At 44.9% G+C, this 8931-nt stretch overlaps 1 protein-coding gene across 1 annotated transcript; it reads left to right on the top strand.

Annotated features, from left to right (window-relative positions):
• The first annotated feature begins 801 nt into the window (after nucleotides 1–801).
• Nucleotides 802–8302, top strand: LOC143101911 (stonustoxin subunit beta-like). The gene is made up of 3 exons (XM_076265240.1): nucleotides 802–899; nucleotides 1843–1985; nucleotides 7222–8302. The coding sequence occupies exons 1-3, from the start codon at nucleotides 802–804 to the stop codon at nucleotides 7770–7772; spliced, it is 792 nt and encodes a 263-aa protein (XP_076121355.1). The 3' UTR covers nucleotides 7773–8302.
• Nucleotides 8303–8931: the final 629 nt, after the last annotated feature.

The raw sequence follows: 8931 nt of genomic DNA, 5'->3' as shown, positions 1-8931 counted from the left end.
GTATATGTGGGACCCAACAAAGGCGACACTAAAGGTCAAAACTTTGGTGTCACTAACTAGAAATTTCCATTCCACTACATTATAGACAGAATACCAGCTGAGATCAGTTGTATTGTTTTTTTTTTAATCAGGGCAGCAGTTTTCAGATTACATCATGTGCTTACATAATTGCAAAAGAGGCTGTTATAGAAAGAAATGGCTGATATTTCATGCAATATCTACATTGCTCATCAGCAACAATTCATCCAATGTTCCAAAGGCACATTCTGTTTACTAATCTGATATCATTTTAAAAGGCTAACTGAGAAAACATTGGAGAACCCTTTTGAAATTATAAAATGTCAACACTTGTTGAGATCAGATCACGTTAGCAAGTGCCATTATGGACGGTAGAGATTTCAAATTGTTACTTACCTCATTTAGTAAATTACCTCTTCAACAACTTTAAATTAACTCTGACAGCAGACCAATGCCAAAATGTTAGGTTACTTAACGTAACCCTGGTTCTGTTTCTAACTTCGTTTCGGTGTTTCACTATGGGAATCGCTTCGGTCGTGACCATCTACGGAAGCTCCAATGACATCACGTCTGTCAGTGACAGACAGGTCGACATAAAACTGGGCTCCGCCCCTCTGCCCTTAAATACTGGTCGGCCTCCCTGCTCAGGCGTTCAGAACGCTTTCTTCCCGTCCTTCTGCAAGGAGGGGAGTGTTGGTGAAACACCTCACTCTGATATCAAAGAACCAGGGTTACGTTAAGTAACCTAACCTTCTTTTTATAACTTCGTTTCGGTGTTTCACTATGGGAGATATAGCCAACTCCCGGATTGCACAGTCACCTACCAATGACTTAGGCCCAGGCCCCTACATCGAGACCGAGTCTCCTGTTCCCAGCACAGAGTGAGCTAGGGATGGACCCGACACATCCAGCCTGTAGAACCGCACAAACGTGTTCCCTGAGGCCCAACTGGCCGCTGCACAGAGGTCCTGTACCGAAACACCTCTAAACAGGGCCCAGGATGTAGCCATGCCTCTAGTAGAGTGAGCTCTCAAGCCCTCCGGTGGCTGCGAGCCCTTGCTCCTGTAAGCCACTGCAATAGCTTCTATAATCCAGTGAGAAAGCCTCTGTCGAGACATAGATTTCCCTCTGTGAGAGGTAGCCCATGACACAAAAAGTTGGTCTTGTCTCCTAAACTCTGCAGTCCTCTGTATATAGTGACGAAGTGCTCTGACAGGGCACAAACAGTTCAACCTTTGGTCCTCCACTGAGGAAAAAGGTGGGGGGTGGAAGGCCGTCAGTTCTATAGTTTGACACCTATAGGCCGCGTCCACCACCTTAAGTACAAACGCCGGGTTGGGGCGTAGGCGCACCCTGGTGTAGTCTTGATCGAACTGTAAACACGCAGGGCGGATCCACACCCAGCGGTGCATTTACGTCTGTTAGGGAGAAGTAAAGAGGACACTGAGCGTTTTCCTGCGAGGCGAAGAGATCTACGGTGGCTCTCCCGTACCTCCGCCACAACTGAGCCACTACTTGTGGATGGAGTTTCCAATCCCCGTATAGGGGATTTCCCCGTGACATTAGATCTGCCCCCCTGTTCAAGACCCCAGGTACGTGTGTCGCGCGGACTGAGAGAAACTGGGGGCTGCACCACAGGAGTAGTCTCCTTGCCAGCCTGTGTAGTTTCAAGGAGCGGGTGCCGCCTTGGCGATTGATATAGGCCACGACTGTGGAGTTGTCTGTTTTCACTAACACATGCTGGCCCTTTAGAATTCTGTTGAAGTGTCTCAGAGCTAAGAACACCGCAAGGAGTTCTAAATAATTTATGTGTTCCTTTTTCAGCTGGGGGGACCAAACGCCATTCCCAGCTCTGCCCCCCAGCGTCGAACCCCAGCCTAGTAGAGAGGCGTCTGTCGTTAACGTCATTCTCGTGGACACGCCCCCCCAAGAGGAATCCCCGTCCTCAAAACTGAGGGATTTCTCCAGTAGCGGAGACACACACACACACACACTCCACACACACACTCCACACACACACACACACACACGCGCGCACACACACACACACACACACACACACTCGCACACACTCCACACAGACACACACTCCACACAGACACACACTCAACACACACACACACACTCCACACACACACACACACACACACACACACACACACACACACACACACACACTCCACACACACACACACACTATCATGCATGCTGGCTCTCTCGCCAGACGTCTGAGGTGCCGGCGCGATCATAAGCGGAGAGACGAGACCCATCGTTGAAAGTCCCTCATCATTAAAAGTCCCCATTTCACTACTGAGATTGCAGATGCCATGAAGCCTAGCAAACTCAGGCACAGTCTGAATGAGACCGTCCGCTGTGGTTTGAAGTGGTTCAAACACTGGGTGAAAGACGCGATCCTCGCGTCCGAGAGTCTGATTCGATAGTATAGGGAGTCTATGTGTAGCCCCAGGTAATCTGTGCATTGTGAGGGCTCTAATCGACTCTTTTTCCAGTTGATATTGAGACCTAAATTCCTCAGGTGATCTAACACTATTTTGGAATCTATGAGGGCTTGGTCTCTCGAGTGGGCGCAAAGCAGAAAATCGTCTAAATAAGAGAGAATTCTGATGCCCTTGTTCCTTAACGGGGCTAGCGCAGCTTCCATACATTTGCTGAAACAGCGGGGCGCTAATGCTAACCCAAATGGGATAGTTAGGAACTCGTAGGCTTTGCCCTCGAAGGCGAACCTCAGAAATTTTCTGTGTGCGGGGAACACATCGATATGATAGAACGCGTCCGCCGCGTCTATCGTCACGAACCAATCGTGGGGGCAGATTGATTGACATAACACTTTGTGTGATAGCATCCTGAACGTGTATTTTCGTAGGTGCTTGTTTAACACACGGAGGTCCAAGATGGGCCGGAGAGCCGAGCTCTCTTTCTTTGGAATGACGAAGTACCGGGAGTAGAAACCCTGCTTGCTCTCCTCCTCCGGTACAGCTCTGATTGCTCGTTTGTTTACAAGAGATGCGATCTCTTCCCTCAAAACACGAGCTGAATCCCCTTTGGCCACTGAAACTAATACTCCGTGGAACCTGGGAGGTCTCATGGCAAATTGTAGCCTGTAACCTCGAGTTATCATGGCTAAAACCCACGGGCTTGTTGTGTTGTTGTGCCACTGTTCCGCTCTGGCCGAGAACGAGCCTCTCGTGACGCATATTGATGACCTCACGTCCACCGCGTGAAATTCTACCTGAAGGGGGTTCACAGCGGTGTTCATTGCCTGAGAGGGAGCGTGAGCTCCCTCTGGTGGCTGAGGGCAGGGAAAACACTGGTTTGAGTGTGTTTTGAGACCAACAGAGAAAATCGCCCTTGGCCCAAGGCCTGGCTGCGATTGGGGAAACTTTATTTTTGAAACAAGTGTTTGGTGACACTGACATTCTTGAGACAAAGGCCCCAACATCTCCTCTCTGGGATCTAAGGGGAGAGAAAGGGTGGCTACTCTGAGCAAACAGGCGGGGCTTTGTGACTCCCCCAGCTTTCTCCTCTTTCTGGAGAGTGGGGGGAGTTGGGGAGGGGCAGCTGAGGTCAGGCTGACCGCTTCTTTTTGTTCTCAGTGGGTTGTGGTGGACGGTTTTTGGCCGCCACCGCCGCGAAGGAAGGCTTTCCCCACGAACCAGTGTTGGCCCTAGGCCGCTGGTTGGACTGCTGAGCTGGAGGGGCTGGTCGTTGTGGTCTGGCACCTCCCTGTTTAGCTCTCGCCGCCGCTGCTGAGAAGCCAGGCTGAGTCGCCTGGGGGGGGGGGGGGGCGTGGCGTCGGTTTTCAATTTAGCAATTTACAAAAGATTCACTGAACAAAAATGCTGATGTGGTACATGAAAATTTAGCTAAAAATGTGGAGAATGCAATGCAATCAAGCATTTTGGACGATATATTGTCCCAAGCTGCATGGCAGAATAGGCAACAGGCCGATGTGCGTTTTATTTGGAGACTGTTTTGCGCGACAGAGACTAAGTTTGCTGCTGATATTCTGGGGATAGGCCTAGCCAATGTACGACTTTAGCCTTTTAATATATTTGCTGCATTAGATCAGTCTTTCTAGAACAGGCAAGGGCTTTCTAGCCTCACGTCAGCAGCGCTGCATCACCCATATAGCCTACATTAAAACAACCAACGGATGGGCGGGTGCAGTTTTGAAAATTGGTCAACAAACTTTGGTGCTGATGGATGGCTGATGGATGATAAGTTTTGCTATGCAGTTATGGTTGAAATAATAGCCCATCAGCGCATCTCTAGTGTGTGTGCCTCTCTCGCTCAGAGGGGAGGGAGAGGCTGAGGGTCGATCCAGCATGGATTCTAAACTCTGTGGTGGATAGGATCTACAATTAGGTGTTAATAATATTACCACGCTAGGTCGAAGTACTCCCAAGTGCTATTGCGCCACACATTGTAGTTCTCCTGTTTATTCGCTTGGAAAATCGCCACGTTTCATGTTGTGTGACGTACACATTTTTATCAACTACTCGTGCAACTGTATTTAAGTAGGGAAAATGTGGAGGTGTTTGATTACTGCTATGTTCCTCTCTCTACGGCCACGGCAGAGCCCGCTAGCATAGCAACATGCTAACACATTCGCGCCGCGCGACAGAGCGGTTGAGTGCACCTACCGGCGCGGGAGAGGTATGACTCAACTCGTGAAAGTTAAGGTAAGAACATATATTACTACTGATTTTGGGTGGCGTGTTCCTTTAATGATGAAAATATCAAACCATAGTAGAATATGAACTATATTAGAGAAATATACTCTGAAATATATAGATCATGTAGAACAGAGAAATATACTCTGAAATATATAGATCATGTAGAACAGAGAAATATACTCTGAAATATATAGATCATGTGATCAGAGAAATATACTCTGAAATAGTAGCCTAGAAATCTAGACGCACCCTAGCGGCGGCAAATTAATTTGCTCAGCTTGTACGTCTAGTATCGAACCATAGGAATTTCTATTGGCTTAACACCGTGGATGTTCTCCAATCACAGCGCTCTATTTCGTTAGAGAGTCTCAAGGCGGGCTTAACAGGATAACGACATCCTGCGACGGTGAACAACACGGAAGGTGGCTATGGCAAACGAAGAGCGGTTGTTTGAATCGGCGTTGGCGTCAACTTTGGAGGAGTTGGACTTGTGCTTTTCTTTGAAAGTAGATCAACACAATGCACTTAAGTCATTCCTTTCGAAGAAGGATGTATTTGCCGTTTTGCCGAACGGATACGGATATGGTCGTAGCGCTGGCCTATTGCATGCCTAGGCAGTTTGAAAGACAATTCTCTGCCCGCCCCTTGGATTAAGCGAGGTGAATGATTCGATGCCAGACTATACATGTCAATGATATAGGATGGCCCGCCAGGCTACTGAAATAGATCATGTGGTCAGAATTTTCATCAAGGGTCATGTGATCATGCTTCTTAGTGTCATATATTAAATCTGTTTAATTATATGAAAGTGGCCAATATTGAATATTTGCTTCTGTTTTGAAATATATTGATAAATACATGGAAATATTTATTTAACATAGATAGATATATATGTATTTAACATAGATGTGATTATACTGGAATATGTTCAAGCTGCACATATGGATATGTTATTTTTCTGTATGGGTTTACACTTTAGTTCACGTTTTAATCTCGGGCATGTTTTAGGGAGTAATAATAAAACAGCATTAGATCATTTTCAGCTCCAGTTATTTTGTGACTATAGGTTATCTTCCCATCTAGAGGTTTATAATATATTTTCATACGAGAAAATAAAGTTGTAGGCTATTTAATCTTTGTGAAGGTAGCTACTGCTGTTTCGGCTACTTTTAACACAGCCCAGAAAAATATACTGGTGTAGCAGTCATAATATTGTCCCAGAGTTTGTCTGCAATTCAATACTTTTACTGGAGTCAATTTAGCCTAGGCCTGATTCAGTGTTGTAATGTAACGGAGTATAAATACTTCGTTACTGTACTTAAGTAGAAATTTCACGTATCTAGTACTTTACTTCGCTTTTACTCCACTACATTTCCTAGATGTATACTTTTGAATGTATGCTTTTACTCCGTTATATTTCCACTAAGCATCTTCGTTACTCGTTACTAAAACATAAAATTAGAAGAAATGTGTGCGACTGCAATAAGGTAGGTTTGGCGAATCACTGCCCCTAGATTGCATTACGCACGCTGCACGCTCTATTTCAATATTCAGCGCTTGTTTGTTGCTAAAGGAGGAGAACGCATAACTGAAACCGCCATGAGCACGAGCATTTTTACCTGAAGTTCATACAAAAGTGAAATTTCTGTTTCTGTTTTTTTCTTTGATGTCAGCTCTTAAAATATGCCGTTTGTTCTTTGAACCTAAGAGAATTGTGCCTGAAAAGTCCTAGAAAAGAATGTGATTTTGATTTGATGAGTGAGATTAAGAAGATATGGGAACCCTGAATATGCTTTATGCTTTACTATCAGAAAGCCAAAACAACATTCACAATAAAAGTTCAAAATAAAACCGCTGTTTACTTTTTACTTTTACTTCAAATACGTAAGTACATTTAATATCAGAAAATTACTTTTGATACTTAAGTACAGTATATATCAGATACTTTAAGACTTTTACTTAAGTAATATTCTAAAAGGTAACTTTCACTTCTACCAAAGTCTTTTTCTAGTACGATACTTGTACTTTTACTCAAGTATTGCTTTCTAGTACTTTATACAACACTGGCCTGATTCCACTACGGCAGTGGTTCTCAAACTTTTTCTTTCATTCCCCACTTTGATCAAGGGGGCATTCTCGAGCCCCACCTGTCCTTCATCGCTATAAGAAAGTGGTAGGTCAAGCTTAAAATTGTCAAATTTATTAAAAAATAATGACAAGTACTAAATATATCATCTTCAACAGAGTTAAAATCAGCTGGTGCTGCAGATATAATAATAAATAAGTGACAGTGCACCATTTATACATAAATTACATAAACACATAAATAAATTACACAAAATACATACACTTAAACTGTTGTTAGTTGTCACCATGTTGTTAGTTGCTTTGGTTAAAAATGCGTCAGCCAAATGTAATGTAATGTAATGTAATGTGTGTGTGATGTGAGCAGGAGTGTTTGTGTGATGTAAGTTTGTGTGCTCATGTTCTCTCCTCTTGTCTGCAGATGCCTGTGATCTCACACTGGACCCAAACACAGTAAACAGAGAACTCATTCTCTCTAAGAGGAACAGAAAGGTGACATACTATGTGCGTATGAAGCAGGCATATCCTGAACACCCAGAGAGATTTGTCTACGACTATTATCCTCAGGTGTTGTGTAGAGAGGGTCTGACTGGACGCTGCTACTGGGAGGCTGAGTGGAGTAGATATGGAGCTCATATAACTGTAGCCTATAAAAGCATCAAGAGGAAAGGGTGCAGTGATGACGTCATAATGGGACGGAATGCCAAGTCCTGGAGTCTGTTGTGCTCTCCTTCCGGTTACTCTGTTTTGCACAATAAGGAAGAGACTGACACAACTTTCCACTCCTTCGGCTCTTGTATAGTAGGAGTGTACCTGGACTGGTCGGCCGGCACTCTGTCTTTCTACATGGTCTCGTCTGATACACTCTTCCACCTGCACACGTTCCACTCCACATTCACTGAGCCCCTCTATCCAGGGTTTAGGTTTTATTGGAGTATGGGCTCCTCAATGTCCCTGCGCAAGATCACATGAGCTCGTTCTCCAACAGGTACATCCACCTGCCACCCATTCTCTCTACTCTCAGTCTGTACTCCCCCTCCCTCCTCATACTCTCTCTCTGTCTCTCATTCCCCTCCCTTTCTCTCTACCTCTCTGTTCCCCTCTTCCTCTCTCTCTCTCAACTCCCTCTTTACTTCCTCCCTCTTTCTGACCCTTCATTCTCTCTGTCTCCTCTCCCCTCCTTCTCCTCTGTCTCCACCCTTTTCCCTCTTCCACTCCTCATTCTCTCCATCATGTCGCCCTCCTATAGTGGGAAGGGAAAGGGAGGAGGGGGACATGACAACAGCGCTGCTGTTGTTGCAGGCAGCTCACTGCGCCGGGATTAGTATGTGCTTCACCTCACTGTGTGTTCACTGTGTGCTGAGTGTGTTTCACTAATTCACGGATTGGGATAAATGCAGAAACCAAATTTCCCTCACGGGATCAAAAGAGTATATATACTTATACTTATATACTTATATTATACTTAATACTTCTACTAAAATATTCTGGTGACACTGTTGTGGCGGCTTGTGTGGGGGGAGGGGAGGAGGGGGAGCGCAGGAGGGTCATGTGACCTGGAGCAGGTGCAATGGTCTCATCCTCAACACATCCAAAGCCAAGGAGATGAAAGTGGAATTTGGGAGGCATAAGACACATCATCTACCTGTGGTAATTGAGGGGGGGGGGCATTAAGGTGGTCCAGACGTACAAATATCTGGGAGTCCACCTGGACCATCATAATCTGTTATCAGAGATTTCATTAGCCATATTTGAAAGAGTGTTAACGTTACTGTTACCTTCACTAGCTATCCACTGCGGTAGCCTACGTTAGGCCAAGTGGTGGCTGAAATATTCCCAAAGCACATATACAACAAAATAAAGTCTGCTATTTACAAATACAGTGTTATTTTATTCCATACAACAAAGTAATTGCGGAGGAAGTCAAACCTATCGTACAACGTTACAGTGAACATTAATTTTACCAGCGCAAGTGCTGTGACTGTAACACTTCTTATTCTAATTTTTATTTTGATTTAGTAGCTACTAACTATGGTGTACCTTAAGTTGCAATGGTGCAACAGGAAAAGAATGCAGCGCTAGTTTAAACCTCCTTTAGTTAGTTTCAACATAAGGTTTAAGACACACCTTA

The sequence above is a fragment of the Alosa pseudoharengus genome, unplaced genomic scaffold (assembly GCF_046254945.1).
Source record: "Alosa pseudoharengus isolate Yale_2024_CS ecotype anadromous, Long Island Sound unplaced genomic scaffold, YU_APseudo_1.1 YU_APseudo_1.1_scf_1, whole genome shotgun sequence".
Classification (NCBI taxonomy): Eukaryota; Metazoa; Chordata; class Actinopteri; order Clupeiformes; family Clupeidae; genus Alosa; species Alosa pseudoharengus.
This window is presented reverse-complemented; position numbering and strand designations above follow the sequence as displayed.

Excerpts from the sequence above, each read along its gene's own strand:
- LOC143101911 (XM_076265240.1), top strand. The coding sequence starts at position 802 with ATGGGAGATATAGCCAACTCCCGGATTGCACAGTCACCTACCAATGAC. Across the intron at positions 900-1,842 it reads TCTCCTGTTCCCAGCACAGA|CTGGGGGGACCAAACGCCAT; the intron begins GTGAGCTAGGGA and ends TTCCTTTTTCAG. Across the intron at positions 1,986-7,221 it reads AAAACTGAGGGATTTCTCCA|ATGCCTGTGATCTCACACTG; the intron begins GTAGCGGAGACA and ends TCTTGTCTGCAG.